Source organism: Saccopteryx leptura, chromosome 2 (assembly GCF_036850995.1).
Source record: "Saccopteryx leptura isolate mSacLep1 chromosome 2, mSacLep1_pri_phased_curated, whole genome shotgun sequence".
Lineage (NCBI taxonomy): Eukaryota > Metazoa > Chordata > Mammalia > Chiroptera > Emballonuridae > Saccopteryx > Saccopteryx leptura.
This window is the reverse complement of record NC_089504.1, coordinates 37,200,892-37,220,809: the sequence shown is the minus strand read 5'-3', so window position 1 is coordinate 37,220,809 and position 19,918 is coordinate 37,200,892. Positions and strand designations below refer to the sequence as shown.

The following is a 19,918-nucleotide window of genomic DNA, read 5'->3' as shown; positions in this document are numbered from 1 at the left end:
GCATATTGTATGTACCCAATAAGTTTAAAAATGAATGAATGGATATTTGTGCTAAATTCACAAATGATCAGAAAATCTGAGTGTTTTAATAGCTTACTAGAATCGAGACTTCTCAGCTACCCGTTTATTTCAGACATAATTCAGATAATGTATAGACCTCTGTTACACTTTTAAGTAGGTTAAGCTGACTTGTTTTTGATTTTTCAGGACCAAGTACTTTAGGTAACATTGTAGAAGAGGTAACTCATCCCTGTAACCCCAATCCTTGCCCTGCTAATGAGCTCTGTGAGGTAAACCGGAAAGGGTGTCCGTCTGGAGATCCCTGCCTTCCGTACTCTTGTGTTCAAGGTAAGAGGTAGAAGAGTGGGTGTGGAATGGATATGGGTATGTGCTGCTGGTATTTCTTTATAGAAGTTATCTTTGGAAGGAGATTACAAGGGACTTTATGTCCTAAATTATGTTTTTCTGTAATGTTTGAGGTTTTCACAGTAAACTTGTATTATTTACATAAGCAGAAAAAGACAAATAGAAGTGTAATTTTCAATAGTCATTTAGATTATAAACTAATATCAATCCAAAACTAGACTCTCATAATGAGTTATAGGGTTCTAGACAACAAAAGAGAAAGGAACTTTGAGCCAGCTATTTGCCCTTGGTCTTTTGCATTGTAATGTTTGAGAATGTGTGCTGCATGTTATATATGGTTTTCTTTCTTTTTTTTTCTTTTTAGTATCTAGAGAAATAGCATTCTCAGTGGGATGTATAATTATTCCATAAATTTAATGGTCTGAAATGCATATGATTTTAACGCTGTAAAATTTTTATCCCATAGAATTTTGGTAGACTTTATCTCTTTAGAATATAGTTGTGGCACATTTTGCTTCATTGTTTTTTTCTAGTTGAAAATATTTCTTTCTCATGTTAGAATCATTTTTAAATGTATGTAAAATAAAAAGGAACAGTAAATAAGCATGTCTCTCAAAGAATCATTTATAATATTTGTGTAATACCATAATATGTCAACTATAGAGGCATAACAGATCTTGTTAAAATTGGAAATTAATGGGTTTTCCTTAAGCCCAATCAAGCCTTCACCTTTTTTGTTGAATTTAAGGTATGCTTATATTCCATCACTAAAGGTTTCCTGATCAAGATTATTCTAGGCCCTGGCCGGTTGGCTCAGTGGTAGAGCATTGGCCTGCTGTGCAAGAGTCCTGGGTTCGATTCCCGGCCAGGGCACACAGGAAAAGCGCCCATTTGTTTCTCTGCCTCTCCCCCTCTCCTTCCTCTCTGTCTCTCTCTTCCCCTCCTGCAGCTGAGGCTCCATTGGAGCAAAGATGGCCTGGGGAATGAGGATGGCTCCATGGCCTCTGCCTCAGGCGCTAGGATGGCTCTGGTCACAACAGAGCAACGCCCAGATGGGCGGAGCATCGCCCCCTGGTGGGCATGCCGGGTGGATCCCGGTCGGGCGCATGCAGGAGTCTGTCTGCCTTCCTGTTCAGAAAAATACAAAAAAAAAAAAAAAAAAAGATTATTCTAAAAACACTGTCAGTTTTAAACACAGATATTTAAAAAATATCTGTGATTTTAAAATATTTTTGAGCCTGATCAAGTGGTGGCACAGTGGATAGAGCATTGGCCTAGGACACAGAGGACCCAGATTCAAAACCCCAAGGTCGCCAGTTAGAGTGAGGGCTTATCTGGCTTGAGCACGGGTTCACCAGCTTGAGCACAGGGTTGCTTGCTGGCTTGAGCGCGGGATCATAGACATGACTCCATGTTCACTGGCTTGAGCCCAAAGGTCGCTGGCTTGAAGCCCAAGATTGCTGGCTTGAGCAAGGGCTCACTGGCTTACCTGGAGCCCCCTGGTTAAGGCACATATGAGAAAGCAATCAATGAACAACTAGGGCAGTGGTTCCAAACTTTTTGAAGTCGGGGCACATTTTTTTTTTCTCTCTCTTTTTTTTTTCTCTCTCTTTTTTTTTAATTTTCTGAAGCTGGAAACAGGGAGAGACAGTCAGACAGACTCCCGCATGCGCCCGACCAGGATCCACTCGGCACGCCCACCAGGGGCGAAGCTCTGCCCACCAGGGGGTGATGCTCTGCCCATCCTGGGCGTCGCCATGTTGCGACCAGAGCCACTGTAGCGCCTGGGGCAGAGGCCACAAAGCCATCCCCAGCGCCCGGGCCATCTTCGCTCCAATGGAGCCCCGGCTGCGGGAGGGGAAGAGAGAGACAGAGAGGAAAGCGCGGCGGAGGGGTGGAGAAGCAAATGGGCGCTTCTCCTGTGTGCCCTGGCCGGGAATCGAACCCGGGTCCTCCGCATGCTAGGCCGACGCTCTACCACTGAGCCAACCGGCCAGGGCCGGGGGCACATTTAAAATCCTACAAATAATTGTAGGTGAACTATATACAAATTTCTGAGAAATATGTTATAATAAGTCAAATATTAAAGAAAAAATATAAAGTCATTTTATGGTAATTAAACAAAAACAACAAAATTAAATTTATTCTAACTTTAAAAAACATTTTTATGTTACATTTTTTGAGTTATGCTTTTTAGAATTTGTAAAAAAGGGGTTAAAAAATAAAAAAATGGCAAAAAATTTTCTTTATATATATATATATATATATAGAGAGAGAGAGAGAGAGAGAGAGAAAGAGAGAGAGAGGGAGAGAGAGAGAGAGAGAGATACATTCTTAGTAAGATTTAGTAAATTCAACAGGTCCCGGCATGAATGTGTTAAAGATTTTTCATTCTTGTGTTTATGAGAAACATGAGCCTGATGTGTCCTAGCAATTTCTTCAATGTTTGGGCATATATTTGAAAGGCAAACTCTCATTTCCTTGTCAATATATTGAAGAATTCCTCTCTTTTTACTCTTAATTGTGTTGAGTGCAGAAAACCCCCACCATACATATCATCTTAACTTTACACCAAACAAAGAATAGAAGAAACTTGCCTCCAGTCTTTCCGGGGAACATGGGGGTAGTGTAAACAATCCAGCACCACAGCTTAACAGCCTTTTGCAACCTAATCAGGCAAGTGAGGTGGGGTGGTTGAGCAGACTGTCAGCTTATAGCCAATTCCCCACACCTCTGTCCCCCAAAAATCTAAACTCCAAAAACCCTGTTGGTTGTTTGGTCCCCAACAGGAACATATTTCTCTGGAATACCATAGGGCGCACCAGCGCACCCTGGCGCACACTTTGAGAACCACTGAACTAGGGTGTCGCAAGGAAGAATTGATGCTTTTCATCTCTCCCACTTCCTATCTGCCTATCCCTATCTGTCCACCTCCGTCTCTCTCACTAAAAAATAAAATAAAATAAAAAAATAATAAAATATCTTTAATAAGCCCTTCAAAATAAAAAGCTGTATATCTTATGGCGTTTTTGTATGGAACTATAGCCAACTTTGGGGTATAGGTCCTTAGTCATTACCATCTCACAGAACATAGAATTTTTGTTTGAGAGAAAATGTTTTTGAGCAATGAACCAAAACAATTACATAGTTTGGTGAAAATTCCCTTACACAATCTTTAATAGCTATACAGTACCTATAAGATTTATGCAAAATAGCCTGACCAGGCGGTGGCACAGTGGATAGAGCGTCGGACTGGGATGCAGAGGACCCAGGTTCGAGACCCCAAGGTCGCCGGCTTAAGTGTGGGCTCATCTGGCTTGAGCAGAAAGCTCACCAGCTTGACCCAAGGTCTAGCTCGAGTAAGGGGTTACTCGGTCTGCTGAGGGCCCGCAGTCAAGGCACATATGAGAAAGCAATCAATGAACAACTGAAAAAACTGATGATTGATGCTTCTCATCTCTCTCCGTTCCTGTCTGTCTGTCCCTATTTATCCCTCTCTCTGGCTCTCTCTCTGTCCCTGTAAAAAATGCAAAATGTATATACTGCATAAAATAATATCATGGAACAATACCAGCTCTCTCAGTTCATTTTTGTTCATACAGGTTGCAAATTGGGAGAAGCCTCTGATTTCATCGTCCGTCAAGGGACACTTATCCAGGTGCCATCATCTGCAGGTTCGGAAGTTGGTTGTTACAAAATTTGCTCGTGTGGACATAGTGGGCTTTTAGAAAACTGCATGGAGATGCACTGTATAGACCTTCAGAAGTCTTGTATTGTTGGAGGAAAAAGAAAAAGTGAGTCTTGAACTGCATTTGTTTTATTTTTAATATGAGATTGGTTAATCTTAACATTGAATGGATGCTCACCAAAGAGTAAAGTCTACAGATCAGATTGTCCAGGGCACTGTTTTTCAGACTACACTCTACAAGGATACTAGGACTTCTAAGGAACTCTCTTGAAAGCCTCCTCAAGAGGGACTAATAGCTAATAATAATTAACACTCATTGAACTCTTAACTGTGTGCCATGCCGTATGCTAAGTTTTATGTGTGAAGTCTTATTTGAAAGAAGAGTGCTCCCTGGCTTGCAATTTTATGCCTAGAGCAAGTCAGGTATTCATTTCTTAGCCTATATTCTACTTAGCTAAATTATCAGGTAGATGCTTTGTATCAGAAAATATCTGAGGATAAACAAATCCATTCCTTCCATCCACTGCCACTGGTTAATGCCCATTCTATTCAAAAGAATATACCAGTGCCTTATGCAGCTGACACTGAGCTGAGGGATTGAGGCCATGCTTTCCATGAAAAAAAGAGAGAATTTGAGCCACAAAAAGAAACAGACCAAGCACTCTTCAAGAAGTGAGTTACTCCTGCCAAGGTATTGGAAGAATCTGTGGTCCCAAGTGGCCTCAGGGCTGGTTCTGGAGAGATGAGTGACCTTCCAGAAGGAGGAGCATATAAGGCAGAAAGGCGGCCACAAACCCCCTCAGAAAATAGGGAGCAGCTTGGTGAGACCGGCATGTTAGGGCTTTGCAGGGATGTGGTGTGAGATAAATACAAAAGTGTAAACATAACAGATTTAACTGCCTAGTTTGTATATTCAAAAGTCGTTTTTCATGAAGTTTCATTTTAAAACATTTTATACTATTAAACTTTAAATTTATGGTCTATTTATAAAGGCATGATCGGGAATGACATTTTATTTCCCTCAGGTCATGGGACGTCCTTTAATGTTGACTGCAATGTTTGTTCTTGTTTCGCTGGCAACTTGGTGTGCTCCACCCGCCTGTGCCTCAGTGAGCACAGTTCGGAAGATGACCGTCGCACCTTCACCGGTAACCGTGGGCATTCAGAAGCTGTCCTCAGCAGGCCGTCGTCCCTTCATACCTATTTGCCCTTCAAGGCAACTCTTCTCTTGCCTTAACTGCAAATGTACACAGTAAAATGAATACATAATCTGTATTATGAGAGCAAGATACTTTCCCTCTCTGGGTCTGTTTCCTCCTTGTGGATTGAGGCATTAGCCTAAATGGCTTCTTGGGGCCTTTCCAGTGCTAGTTAGTGCTCTGGAATTCCATTCAGGGAGAGCAGCATCAGTGATTGGGATGGTTTTAGTTAAATGCAGCTCTTCTACCTGTTAAAATACCCACATTTACCCCTACATTTATCATCTAAAATGTCCGTGTATTTTCTAAGTTTATTTCCGTTCTAATTTTTTAAATCACCACTTTCTTCCTTGACCTGCCTCAGCCTACTGCTTCATATCGGTAGAGACAGCTATAAACTAAGCTAGAGACAGGAAAAGTAAAGACTGTTTCTCCCAATCTGGTGTATAAAATCCAGAATTTAGATGTTTGAAGTCTGGCTTGGGGATTTCTGGGGAGTTAACGGGTAATACCAAAAACAAGACAAAAAGTGAAGGTTTAAAACTCCTCCATGGGTTCCTTTCACTTTCATCACTTGAGGGATTTCTCCAAGACAGTAATCTGGAAAATTATTTTAATTTTGAAACTAAGAATTTTTCTGCACATTCGATTATGAATACTACTTCCTTGACTTTCCTATGTATTCTACTGGTACTGTGCTCGCACCAGCGACAGTACGTGAAAAGGCTGAGAGATGAGATGCTCTTTTCTTGAGATGAAGCTGCAGTTGTCAATAGCAGCGGCAGTCTCCTGGCATCTACTGGCCTCTGGTTTCTCCCAGACCTGAAAAACCATTATTTTGGGGTAAAGAAGAACCAGGTAGCTGCCCTTACCTTGTTTCATGCTACTGCTGCAGCAACCTGATTTTTCTTTTCCTGGAGTGAAGTGGGGGAGAACAGAATATGGGTTCATCAACATTGTGTCTCCAGCACACTGGCAATAAAAAGATCAGAAATAGGAAGTGAACAGCAGACTTATGGGGAAGTAGAGGCAAGATGAACTCCACCCCATCCTCCATCCACCCTAATAAACACCAGCCTTCACCACTTTGTTGCTGCCCTCTATTATTATCCTTAATCTACTCTGCTGTGATGAGGACAATTCATTCTGCTTAGAGAAACCATGGGACTTCTGTGGGGATGAAAAGTGAACTAAAGATTTAGCTGGAAGACTTTATTTGCTTACATCTAAATGATTTTGAAAAATGAACTGTACAATTAGCAGGACCCATTTCCCTGTAGTGTGCAGCCCCTCATGTCCTGGGATAAATTAAGTTAATGGCAATTTAGCTAGCGGATTCTAAGCAGATGTTACTGGCCACAGAATACACCACATTTCTTGGACTGAGACCAGACAGTGTCTCAGTCCAAACATGACTCAGAGAAAGAGGGATGTTTATAGAAATACTTAAGTCTCAAAACTACAATAACTTGCAGAGTTACCTTGTTCTCCCCTCTCCTGAAGGAGATGGGAAGAACCTACGTAGGGAGTTTATAACTTCGCTACTTTGTCATGTTTGGGGTACTTCTTGGTCCATATTCTACTTAGCTAAAATCTGAGGTAGATCCAGGCCAGGAATCCCCCACACCAGACTTTAAACTTCTAAATTCTAGATTTTATACACCAGATTGGAAGGAACATTCTTTACTTTTTCTACCTTTATCTTTGTTTATAGGGGTCTGTTGTCCTGGCATCAAGGTCTGGAGACCCTTGATTACCTGGAAATAAATGATACAAAGAAAAGCATTATTCAGACAAATGGCTTTTTTTTTTTTTTTCCCCCCCCATTTTTCTGAAGCTGGAAACAGGGAGAGACAGTCAGACAGACTCCCGCATGCGCCCGACCGGGATCCACCCGGCACGCCCACCAGGGGCGATGCTCTGCCCATCCTGGGCGTCGCCATGTTGCGACCAGAGCCACTCTAGCGCCCGGGGCAGAGGCCACAGAGCCATCCCCAGCGCCCGGGCCATCTTTGCTCCAATGGAGCCTTGGCTGCGGGAGGGGAAGAGAGAGACAGAGAGGAAAGTGCGGCGGAGGGGTGGAGAAGCAAATGGGCGCTTCTCCTGTGTGCCCTGGCCGGGAATCGAACCCGGGTCCTCCGCACGCTAGGCCGACGCTCTACCGCTGAGCCAACCAGCCAGGGCCTTCAGACAAATGGCTTTTAAGAGCCTTGCTGCCTTAAAAACAAACAAACAAAAACACTCAGAGATTGGAAGGATATTTTTACTTATTTTTCAATTCTATTTTTAACGTGAGACCACCACATGATTGTTAGTGGCTTGCCTTACTAAAGAAGTACCAGGGAAAGGGGGTTGTACGAGCACACAGCATTGAGACTGCTTCCTCTCCCCAGGTCTGCCCTGTAACTGTGCGGATCAGTTTGTCCCCGTGTGCGGGCAGAACGGGCGCACTTACCCCAGTGCTTGCATTGCTCGCTGTGTGGGCCTCCAAGACCATCAGTTTGAGTTTGGATCGTGCATCTCAAAGGATCCATGTAATCCCAACCCCTGCCCAAAAAACCAAAGGTAAGTCAAATGGCTCCTTACTCTTTTCAACTGAAGACAAGCACTTACTAAGCATCTCCTGTGTACCAGACAGTAAAAATACTAAGAGGAATTAAGAAGGTCTCTGCACTGGAGAGTTTGGTGTCTAGAAGGAAAGAGCCATGTAAAGCTGCTTGGTGACATGCTGTGAGATTGGGGACCTGGCCTGGGTGCAGCCTAAGAAAGCTCTTGAGGATGCGTTGGGCTGGAAGGAGTAGGACCTTGCAGGCAAGGTTTACGGTGGTGGAAAGATGGTGGTGGTAGTGAAGGCAGAGAGAGCAAAGATCTTGACTGCTGGTAATGCGGAGCTAGCGTGGGCATGCTGGGAGCTGGAGCGGTCTCGTAAGACTGAAACGGAAAGTGTGAGGCAAGGAGGGATAACAGATGAGACTCGAAAAGTGGATGTGTTCTTATCATTAGCTACGTATGCCCAGTGGTAATGGGAAATTTTCTTTTACTTATCCACCTCTATTTTAGGGGTTAGACATGAGAAATCTTTGGAACATGCAATTTCAGTCTTATTTGAAATTATTTATTTAGGGAATCCTTTCTCTGCAGTTTTCTCTTAAGCTCAGGGTATAGTGGACCTGCCTTAATGATGGATTTCTGTATGTGGGCAAGTGTCCTGCTGACTGAGGTTTCAGCTTTCTAGAACTGGTTTGTGCTGGCTGCCTCAGTGCCCTGAGCAGGACACATCCTAGTGCCACAGTCCTTTCCTTGTAAAGAATTTTGTGGAAAATAAGCAATTGCCTCTCTATCCTTAAAATGGTGGTGCAGTATGGAGGGAGGAGAAGATTTTCTGGTGTGTTAAAAGAAATAGCAAAGAGAATTGGTTGCTCATCTGGCAAAATTTATACCATGAAAATTAAGCTCATAAAGATTCTATGGAAAGAATACAGGGTACTGTATATAAAAAGAGAGAAAGAAACTAGAAGGATAATATAGTTGTGTTGGGAGGTAGAATTGAGGGTTATTTTGTTATTTGCTTGTTTGTTTTCTTCTATTTGTTAACCTTTCTGAATAGGTTGTCTTGCTTTTATAATAGAACAACATAAAATCTCAAAGTAGGAAGTCCTTTCTGAGCATAATACAAAACCAACATAAGAGATTGAAAAATACAGCTACATGAAAATGAACATTTTCTGCATGGTAACAGATAAATGACAAACTGGGAAGGCTATCACAGAGAAAGGGTTGATGTCCTTATAAAGAGCCCTGCAAATCAATATGAAAAAGATGAACAACCTAATAGAAAGGTAGGCAAAGAGCAATAACCTAACAGAAAAATGGACCAAGGACATAAATGTAGAAAAAGAAATACAAATAGTTCTTTTTTTTCATTCAGTGAGAGGAGGCGAGGCAGAGAGACAGACTCCCACATGCACCCCAACCAGGATCCACCCAGCAAACCCACTAGGGGGCGATGCTCTGCCCATCTGGGGCATTGCTCCATTGCTCAGCAACCAAGCTCTTCTTAGCACCCAAGGTGAGGCCATGGAGCCATTCTCAGCACTGAAAGCCAACTCACTACAGTTGAGCCATGGCTGCAGGAGGGGAAGAGAGAGAAAGAGAGAAGCGAGAGGGGGAGGGGGAGGGGTGGAGAAGCAGATGGGTGCTTCTCCTGTGTGCCCTGACCAGGAATCAAACTGGGGACATCCACACTCTGGGCCAATGCTCTACCACTGAGCCAACCAGCCAGGTCCACAAATAGTTCTTCAACACTCAAAATGCTTTTATTAGTTAGGGTGAGTAACTCGAGCTATACAAACCCTAAAATATCATTAACATAGCAGAAATTCAAATACAGTCCATTTGGGTGTTCAGCAGGTGGCTTTCCATGTAGTGATTCAGAGACTTAGGATCCTTCTCTCTAGTGACTGCCAGCTCGTACAGCCTCCTAGTTTTCATTTATATCAGGCTAGCAGGTAAGAGCAGGGAGGTGATGGAGATTCCTGAGAAGCTTTTATGGGCCAGGTTTAAAAGTGGCATTCCAGCCTGACCTGCAGTAGTGCAGTAGATAAAGCACCAACCTGGAACACTGAGGTCACTGGTTCGAAACCCCGGGCTTGCCTGGTCAAGGCACATACAAGAAGCAATTACTATGAGTTGCTACTTCTTGTTCCTTCCCCCCTTTCTCTCTCTTGCTCTTTCTCTCTCTCTCTCTAAAATCAATAGATAAAATCTTAAAAAAAAAAAAAGTGGAGTTCCTCTCTACTTCCAGCCACATTCTATTGTCTAGAACTTGGTCATTGGCAGCAACTGCCTGCCAGAGAGACTCGGAAATGCAATGTAGATGTGTGCCCAGGAAGAAAATAGGTAATTTACCACAGTGCTTACTTAACCTTCCTCATTTGAAGCGAAATGTAAATTAAGTTAAAACTGAGTGTACCAGCCCTGGCCAGTTGGCTCAGTGGTAGAGCGTTGGCCTGGCGTGCAGGAGTCCTGGGTTTGATTCCCGGCCAGGGCACACAGAAGAAGCGCCCATCTGCTTCTCCACCCCTCCCCCTCTCCTTCCTGTCCTCTCTTCCCCTCCCGCAGCCAAGGCTCTATTGGAGCCAAGTTTGCCTGGGCACTGAGGATGGCTCTGTGGCCTCTGCCTCAGGTGCTAGAATGGCCCTGGTTGCAACAGAGCGATGCCCCAGATGGGCAGAGCATTGCCCCCTGGTGGGCATGCCAGGTGGATCCCGGTCGGGCGCATGCGGGAGTCTGTCTGACTGCCTCCCCGTTTCCAACTTCAGAAAAATACGAAAAAAGAAACTGCATGTACCATTTTCTATCTGCCAGATTGGCAAAGATAAAAAGTTTGATAACATAAAATACAGGGAAACAGTCACTCCCATACAAGAAGGGGTGGGAGAGAAGATCGGTACATCCTCTGTGGAGGACAATTTGGCCAAATCTACCCAAAATTTAAATACACATACACTTTGAATTGGCATATACTGTATAAATGCTTATACTTATATATAGTATCTCTGGAGGAATAATTACATTGGTAATAGCAGTTGCTATTGGTGAAGGGAACTCAGTGACTGACACACAAAAGTAGGAGAGAAACTTAGTTTTCACTATAACATTTTGTATTTTTTCAGTTTCACCATGGGCTTGTATTATTCATTCAAAAAATAATTGTTTAAAAAAATAAAAGGTATCCATTCACAAAGTATGCACTAATGTACCAGGCACTTTTCTAAATAGTAGGTCACACGGTAAACAAGGCAGAGTCCCTGCCCTGATCGTGTTTACTTTGATTTACCCCTAGGTTCTCAGCTTTTCCTATTGATCCTCTAATTTCTATGTACTCAGATTGAAAAGTTTTTCTTTCTAAAATTACCAAATTTCTCTTATAGCCTTGGTTCTTATCCCTTCCATGTTAATAGATAATTAAGTTCTAAGTGTTCTTTTCCATTATTTCTCTTCAAATATCTTAAATTTCCATAAAACTATAACCACATGCATTCTAATTTTAAGTCCCACGAGAAAAGGCAACGTGCATAGTGGTGGTGGTCGTTTCTGTCAGGAGGCTTATCCCTAAAAGGAATAGAAGTGATTTCCTTGCACATTCAATAATGCTAGCTACTGTGTTCTTCTTTTGTTTTACAGACTAATATCTGTATATCCTGTTATCTCAAAGACCCAGTGAAAGCTAAACATTTTAATAGCTCTTACCTTTCTGTAAAAAGTTACAAATGCCCTTTGAAGAAATGAGGGAAGCAGGAAAGTCTAAAGAAGAAGAGAACCATCATCCCTAATCCCTCAGAAGAAGTTCAGGAATTGAGAATAAAGCAGGGTCCAGATAGTTCTAGGGAAGCCCAGCTTCATGGGGAGGCCTCCTCCCAGTGACTCACAGCCAGCCGTGTCAGGTCCTCAGCCTTCTGAGCACAGAAACCAGAATTTTTCAGCACATATTGTGAAGTCTTCTCTTAAGATAGACTCATACTAGCCAAACTGAAAATGTTTCATTTATTATTGACTACAAGGCCTCCAGCATCAGACCCTTAACCCATTTGATGGCCTCATGGATGCCATTTCTACCCTGAGTGTCCACTGCTCCTGCCCCTCCCCCGTGCCACAGTCTGGAGCGTCACACCCTCTTTGTCCTCCAGGTTCCCACCCACCTGGCGCCACTCCTCCCAGTGCTTTCTCCAGGCCCTCAGTCAGAATGACTGATCCCCATGAGCGTTTGTGTGTCATTTCTACCCAATAGCCCACTTTATGTGCGTGCTTGACTCTCCTGCTGTCCATAAGCTCTTGGGGACAGGAAGTGTTTTCAGTTTCTTTTGCTTTCTCCTCAGCCTCCTGTGCCTTGTCAGTGCTTTGCTGGCCCCACCATAGTCCCTCCTGACTCATGGTGCTACATCTGTGTATTTCAGGTGCATACCTAAACCACAAGTCTGCCTGACAACTTTTGATAAATTTGGATGTAGCCAATACGAGTGTTTGCCACGACAGCTCACCTGTGACCAGGCCCGCGATCCTGTTTGTGACACAAACCATGTGGAGCACAGCAATCTCTGCACTTTGTACCAGAGAGGGAAGAGCCTCCTATACAAAGGCCCATGCCAGGTACGCAGAGCAGAAAACTGGTTTGTTATCTTCTGCAGATGAATCTGCAGTAAGACACTCGAGGGTCTTCTAGGAATCCCATCACATCTAGAGAACTCAGCCCTCTGCCAAAAGTGAGCCATCCCAAGACTGGCTTTTTCTCCCTGGAGACTCCGGAAAACTTCTTGCTAGAGTGTGTACCTTTGCCCATGGAGTATGCAAGGGAGAAAGGAGAGTGGCTTCTTATAGGAGAAGAATTTAAAGTTTCACCGCCCTGGCATGAATCAGCACCATTTCCCTTTCCGTAGTTCTGTGGGCCTCGCTAGAAGACAAATCAGGAAGAATGCATGTTAAAACAACCAAGAAAAGAGCTCTTTTCCAAACACTTTCCCAACTGAAGTCCTTATCACAGGACTGAAAAATAATCGAATGTTTCTCTAAGACAATGCCTTTCTGCATCAGTTTATCTTTCAGTCCTTTAAGGTTGTGGAATCTGTATTCATGCTTAAAATATAACCTCAAGGACGACCGCACGGAGGCTTCCCACACACACCACTGATCTGTGTGCCGGCCCCTCTCCCAGGGAACCCATCTTGGGGCCCAGCATCCCTGCCCACAACCAGCTAACACCTGGCACGATCGCTTCTCATTTCCTGGTCCTCCTTGTCGAAAGCATCCCTCCTTCTGCTTGTCTCCCTAGGCTGGTGTTCTCTCAGAGCCTGTGGTCCGATTGCATTGATACCTGCTACACTGAATTCCCAGTCTCTTCCTACTTGTCCCTCTTCCTGGCTATGATTTTTCTCTCACATATTCCTTACCTGCCAATGGGCCTAGAGCTGATCTGCCCCACTGAGCTCTCCACTCTTCTCCTTATCCAGTACCCAGTGTGAAATGATAAAGCTTCCATATTCGCATGAAGATTTATCTTGTTTTCTTCCAGCAGGCACTTTTCTGGAATAACAGAAGTCTAAGGGAGGGGAATTTTATCTCATATTGGTTCACATGAGTGAGCACCAAGTCCTAGAAAGGCTGAGAAAAGTAATCTCTTCAATTCATTTTGGGACAGCCCTGTTGTCCCCCACCACCATGTTTATAGCCCACCTTAGGAGCTTAACTAAGAGGGTCCCCAGAATTTATTCCTGTGTCTTTTGACCTTCCTGAAAATAGGGAGACCTACTATGCACTCTTGGGTAGGAGTAGTGCACATAGAGGTTTCCAAGCTAAATGTGATTTGTTTGCCCCCAGCCCTTCTGCAGAGCCGTGGAGCCCGTCTGTGGGCACAACGGGGAGACCTACAGTAGCGTGTGCGCTGCCTACTCGGATCGTGTGGCAGTTGATTACTCTGGGCCCTGCCAGGCCGTCGGGGTCCTCTCAGAGCATAGTTCTGTCACAGAGTGCGCTGCTGTGAAGTGTCCTTTGCTCTCAGCGACTGAGTGCAAGCCCATCATCCCACCGGGTAGGCTGGCAGTGTTTGGGGTGGGGCGGGGCAGGGGTGGGACTGGGGACACTTGCTTATCTGCCTGTCCTCACTGAGGAGAAGGGAGTTAACTAGCTAATTTAAAATTTTCATGAAGTCTTAACTCTACCTGATGCTAATAGATGCATAACTCTGGTTCAACCTTAAAAAGCTGGAGGTCCCCCCTTAGACACACTCTGGTCCAGTGGTTTTAAAACAGTATGGCAAACTTTTTTCAAGAAAAATCTTGGCCTGACCTGTGGTGGTGCAGTGGATAAAGTGTCGACCTGGCCCTGGCCGGTTGGCTCAGTGGTAGAGCGTCGGCCTGGCGTGCGGGAGACCCGGGTTTGATTCCCGGCTAGGGCACACAGGAGAAGCGCCCATCTGCTTCTCCACCCCTCCCCCTCTCCTTCCTCTCTGTCTCTCTCTTCCCCTCCCGCATCTGAGGCTCCATTAGAGCAAGGATGGCCCGGGCGCTGGGAATGGCTCTGTGGCCTCTGCCTCAGGCGCTAGAGTGGCTCTGGATGCAACAGAGTGACGCCCCGGAGGGGCAGAGCATTGCCCCCTGGTGGACATGCCGGGTGGATCCCGGTCGGGTGCATGCGGGAGTCTGTCTGACTGCCTCCCCGTTTCCAGCTTCGGAAAAATGAAAAACAAACAAACAAACAAAAACAACAAAACAAACAAACAAAAAAAAGTGTCGACCTGGAAATGCTGAGGTCACCGGTTCAAAACCCTGGGCTTGCCTGGTCAAGGCACATATGGGAGTTGATGCTTCCAACTCCTCCCCCCTTCTCTCTCTCTGTCTCTCTCTCCCTCTCTGTCTCTCATCTCTAAAAATGAATAAATAAATAAAAATTTAAAAAAAAAGAAAAATCTTATACGAAACACCAGCATAGAAACAGATAAAGTAGTATTTAATTATTAAAATTATGATTAGTTCAAATGCACAATATTTACTTTTAAATATATATTGATATATTGCCATAAAGTTCAGGAATAAAGAATTAGTAATTAATGAATGAATAACTGAAGTAGTTTTGATGAACACAAACATTTGAAATTGAGAGAAACCGGAAATAGTTGTCTTAGATTGGCCTTAGAATCCAATGTAATTGTTTTAGTTGCATATAATGGAGAAAGCCTTGTTAGACTATTATAAGTGGTAACAGGTGTTTTTTAAACAGCTTCCCTTTCTTCAGTTAAACAAAGGAGGCAGAAGAGACTTGATCCCAAGTCTGCACAGAACAGCTTAGTCTGAAGTCTCACAAGTTCACTCCTCCATCTGTGAGTTCATCAGTTGTTTATTAAGCTCCACTGTGTGCCACTCTTCTGGGCACTGGGGGCATAGCAGTGAGCGAAACAAAGCCTGTTTCCTCCTGGAGACCATGCTCTCATACTGTGTTGTTTTTCAACAGTTTAAATTAATTTAAAAATTATATTAGAAGCCCTGGCTGGTTGGCTCAGTGGTAGAGTGTCGGCCGGCATGTGGATGACCTGGGTTCAGTTCCCAGCCAGAGCAGACAGGAGAAGCACCCATCCGCTTCTCCACCCCTCCCTTCTCCTTTTTCTTTCTCTCTTCTCTTCCCACAGCCATGGCTCAGTTGGAGCAAGTTGGCCCCAGGCACTGAGGATGGCTTTATGGCCTCACCTAAAATAGCTTGGTTGCCAAGCAGTGGAACAAAAGCCCCAGATGGGCAGAGCATTGCCCCATAGAAGGCTTGCCAGGTGGATCCCAGTTAGGGCACATGCGGGAGTCTGTCTCTGCCTCCCCTCCTCTCACTTAAAAAAAAATTATACATATATATATTTTAAAAGTTATATATATATATATTAAAGTTAAACACTCGTGAATTCTCTGAAACACCTGCTCCCTTGTTTTGTAGGTAGAAAGCAAAAGTGCAGAGAGCACTTGCCCGAGACCACACAGGGTGTGCTGAGGCAGGGCAGGTCCAGACTTCTATGTCTGAGAGGCCATCTGTCTCCGTGCTGTCGTACACTACAGCTGACCCCCCCTGGGAAGTGGTAAAGGATGAAAGCAGGGATGGAGGAAGGACTTGGGGATATGTATTGGTTGTAAGGCCCCACGTTGGTCAGGGTACATACCGAAAGTGCAGTCACCAGGACGGCCAGCTGTAACTCTCGTAGCACAAACTGAAGGGTGGGTAATGGCACCCCCTATTTTGTATTCTTGTTTCTAAATTTAAACACACAATATGGTTTCTGTTGTACAGGTGCTTGTTGCCCATTATGTGCTGGGATGTTAAGAGTTTTATTTGACAAAGAAAAACTGGATACTATTGCCAAGGTAAATTGCTCCATATGCTAGGCACTGTTGAAACCTTATTGATAAACCTCCCAGTAATCCCACAGCGGCTGTGTTGTCCCATTTACAGACGAAGCTAATTTGCAGAGGAGCAGCCCGCTCATGGCCATCCAGCGCACAGCCAGTTGAACTAGGGTTTGAACTCAGGGCGGTTGGCTCCCAATCCTGCGCTCCCCACCCCCCACACAGCTGTGTGGTGACCTCGCTCTGCATGTCACAGCCTGAGCCTTTCTAGAAAAGCCCCCCTCCTGGCACAGTGAGCAGAGCAAGGGCAAAAGGCAAAACCAGAGACTGGTAGATGCCCAGATGTTTCTGGGTGCCCCCCCCCACGGTCCCGTTCCCCTGTGGGCTGCCATCCAGGAGAGTTTTGCCTCTTTTCTTCTGTACCGTCACTTTTACTGCTCGCTGCTGTGGAGACAGGGCTCCAGATGTGTAGCCACCAACACCTGTCACTACCTCAAAAATTATTCCCATTTTGATTACATTACCTTTTTTTTTACGGAAAGATTGTTTCCCTGTGGCCTCCAACTCAGAACAGTCACTTTTTATGAAGCATTTCTGGTGAGAGTGTCTAGTTTGGCTACGAAGCTTCATGTCAGGCAAACCCCATTGGAGTGGACTCTGGAGACTGGGACCTCAGCAGCAGGGACCTGTTAAGGCCCTGCGCTTAGGGCCGCCTTGGTCAAACAAGCCTCCCTGGCTTAGGCAAGGCAGCAAGGCAGCTTAGGCCATAATAAGAAAATCTTTTTTTCTGGTGATAGAAAATTTTTTCTCTTTCTAGGTAACAAACAAAAAGCCAATAACAGTTCTGGAAATACTTCAGAAAATCCGCATGCATGTGTCTGTCCCACAGTGTGACGTGTTTGGATACTTCAGCATTGAATCAGAAATTGTGATCCTGATCATTCCTGTTGATCATTATCCAAAAGCTTTGCAGGTGGGGTCCAGCATACCTTGTGCAGCCATCTTGTCGATTTCAAGTTTGGTGGACTTGGGAGGGGGTGGGCGCAGACCGGGATGGGGAGGGCAGGTGGTGAGGAAATGGAGGTGGGGCAGTCTCTGAGGGACAGAGCTGCACCCAGTGAGCACTTCGCCAGGTGGCTGAGGCCAGGTACATCTGACGCAGAATGCTAAGGGGTGGGGCGGGGAGAGGCTGAGATGCTATGACTGAAAGTTTGTGGAGATGGACCATCTGCTCATCTTACAGACAAGGCAGCTGGGCCCAGGGAGGGGAGTGACAGGAGTCACACAGCGACAAAGCAGCATGGACTTTGTCTCCTGACGACTGTGCTTCCACTGGGGAGGGGAGCCCACTGGAGCTGTCTTGTGAGCTCCAGTTTTTCTCCCTTACAATCTCAAGGTTATCCTTACTCATGAAGGCCCAAGTTTCAGCTCAAAATAGTGAGAGCCTCAAGCAAAAGGTGAATGAATATAAGCAGCTTGTAAACTGCCACCATTGGAAAGCTCACTAGTCTAACTGCTTTCCTCCTGATATGTACATAGGCGTTGCAAGTCCATGCCCAGGACTGGCTTTAACCAGGCAAAGCTAATGTCTGACTGGATAAGCAGCGAAAGCGTTGTGGAAAAGAAGGGCAATGGCACTGTGGACCATTTCATTTCTGATTTGATTTCCATTGATGCTGTTATTATTTATATAATAAAGTATCAATAGACTGTAACTAAATGTTCCTTTGGCTAAGAAATGGACAAAATGAAAGCATATTCCCTATGTTGGAATATATCTGGAATTTGACTTGACCTTTTCACAGATTCTGTGGTTTTATATTAAAAGAATCTGATTTTCCTCTCCCAGATTGAGGCCTGCAATAAAGAAGCAGAGAAGATCGAATCCCTTATCAACTCCGACAGCCCTACTCTGGCGTCCCATGTCCCTCTCTCTGCCCTCATCATTTCCCAGGTGCAGGTCTCCAGCAGCGTGCCGTCAGCCAGCCTCCGGGCCCGGCCTCCCCGCAGCTCCTGCCTCCTCCTCCTCAGCCTGGGCCTTGCCTCGCACATGGTCTGGACACGTAACTGACCGTGAAACGTGCCAAATGTTGCTCAGTCTGATTTTCTACCTTGTGATCACTTCTTGGCCTTTTGGCTAAGATCGTGTGTAATTGTCTACGTTGTGAAAGACATTCAGGACTGCTGGTTAGTAGTTGAAAAGTGGCCAAGAAAAAGCACTTGTCTCCTCTGTTCACCACACAGTATTTTTTTAATCAGCCAATATTAGCAGGGTTTTTCTTTTGTCTTTATAAATGTTAAAATACATTCTCCCAAACACTGATGAAAAGAGCATGTTCCCTTCTGGTGTATCACTGCCTCCCAATTTACATTTTGCTCATTGGATGGGTCCCTTACTCTAAAATGTATTCAGTATCACTGATTAATGAGATGGTCACTTTGTAGAAAGATAACTCACTATACTGTGGGCTTTGTATCACAGAAACTTCATTGCAGAGTTCCCAGAAGTATTAAGAGGCCCCTAGTGTTTGTGTGTGTGTTTACGTACAACCTACTCTGCCTGGAAGCCAGCGGCCACAGTGAAGGCACTGCCATTGAAGCATGAACTAGACACTGAGCATCTTTGTAATTATCGTATGGATCATCAGGCAAATCTAACTCACAGAAATTTAATTCAGGATCCCATCTGTTGTGATAAGCAAAAGCAAGCTAACTAAATAACATTCTCATGATACACTGCAGACGATAGCCTCGGTGGTTACAAACACATGCCTGTGACTTGTGAAAGGGAGACGTTCTGTCACATCAAAGCCTCTTGCATTGTGCATCTTTATATTATTAACCAGATATCTATTCTTCGGTATCATCCGAGTTAAATTTAGGGTTTGCAAACATCAATCTTTAAACCAATTGCTGCTACTTACATAAGTGCCAAAAAGTAAAATAATTAGTAGTTCATGTAAATAATACATGATTTTTCTATTTTATTTTGAAGAAGGTGAATAGCCATATTTGTAAAGTGACAATCACGTGTGCTAACCCAGTACTTCTGTTTGTGAAGACACAGTTGCTTTCTTTTTGTGACATGCACAATGTGGGTAAATGTTCTGTCTGACTCTTTTCTGATATAAAATTATAAAGAATTATGGTTTATATATTTAAAAATGTCAATCTAAGTATTAAAATGTTTGCATGTTGTCTAAGAAATTGAATACTTTGAATGTGTTTCACAGTTTGAAATAAGCTATTCAGTGTAATACTTCTTGTTTGTATGCACCTAAACTTAGATTTCACATGAAGTATTTTTTCAGTATTATATGTACCCTCTGAAATATATAAGGATATGCTTATGATACCAAAATGTTGTTTAAAAGTGGGCACTTAAGCTTTCAGAATATCCCAATGCCAATGTAGCATGTTTGTTGCAATTGCTTTTTCTATATAAATGTCTTCAATGCAATATACTGGAAACCTTTTCTATTTTAATAAAAATAATTTTTATATGGTTATGTGTACTTGCAAGCAGTGTGGGCATTTAAAATGAAACCACTGCTGACTCTTGGGTGAGCTGTGACCCTTGCTCTGGAATAAGAAGTTATGGGAGTGTTACTATTCCAAGCCAGGGGCCCTGGGAAAGTGGTGCAGCTGGAACAGAGCTGCTCAGACCAGGCCCAGGCATGACCAAAGGGCAGGCAGTGGCAGAACGTCAAGTCCAAAGACCAAGAAGCTTCAGACCCAGGAACAGACTTGGGCAGTTCTGGTCCCACAGCCTTGGGCACAATGTTCCAGCT

General features: G+C 44.2%; 1 protein-coding gene and 2 non-coding genes across 3 annotated transcripts in view; 2 read left to right on the top strand and 1 right to left on the bottom strand.

Moving 5' to 3' along the window:
• RECK (reversion inducing cysteine rich protein with kazal motifs) overlaps nucleotides 1-19,597 on the top strand; it is a 78,700-nt gene extending 59,103 nt beyond the window's left edge. The window contains exons 13-21 of the mRNA XM_066367664.1: nucleotides 208-348; nucleotides 3,969-4,160; nucleotides 5,080-5,202; nucleotides 7,647-7,818; nucleotides 12,210-12,402; nucleotides 13,627-13,837; nucleotides 16,072-16,145; nucleotides 16,945-17,100; nucleotides 17,977-19,597. Of these exons, the coding sequence (XP_066223761.1) occupies nucleotides 208-348; nucleotides 3,969-4,160; nucleotides 5,080-5,202; nucleotides 7,647-7,818; nucleotides 12,210-12,402; nucleotides 13,627-13,837; nucleotides 16,072-16,145; nucleotides 16,945-17,100; nucleotides 17,977-18,198 (1,484 nt within the window). The 3' untranslated portion in view covers nucleotides 18,199-19,597. The remainder of the gene's footprint in view (nucleotides 1-207; nucleotides 349-3,968; nucleotides 4,161-5,079; nucleotides 5,203-7,646; nucleotides 7,819-12,209; nucleotides 12,403-13,626; nucleotides 13,838-16,071; nucleotides 16,146-16,944; nucleotides 17,101-17,976) is intronic.
• On the top strand, nucleotides 1,164-1,239 carry TRNAS-GCU (transfer RNA serine (anticodon GCU)). The gene has a single exon. It is a non-coding gene; the product is annotated as a tRNA-Ser (tRNA).
• On the bottom strand, nucleotides 2,291-2,366 carry TRNAA-AGC (transfer RNA alanine (anticodon AGC)). The gene has a single exon. It is a non-coding gene; the product is annotated as a tRNA-Ala (tRNA).
• Nucleotides 19,598-19,918: the final 321 nt, after the last annotated feature.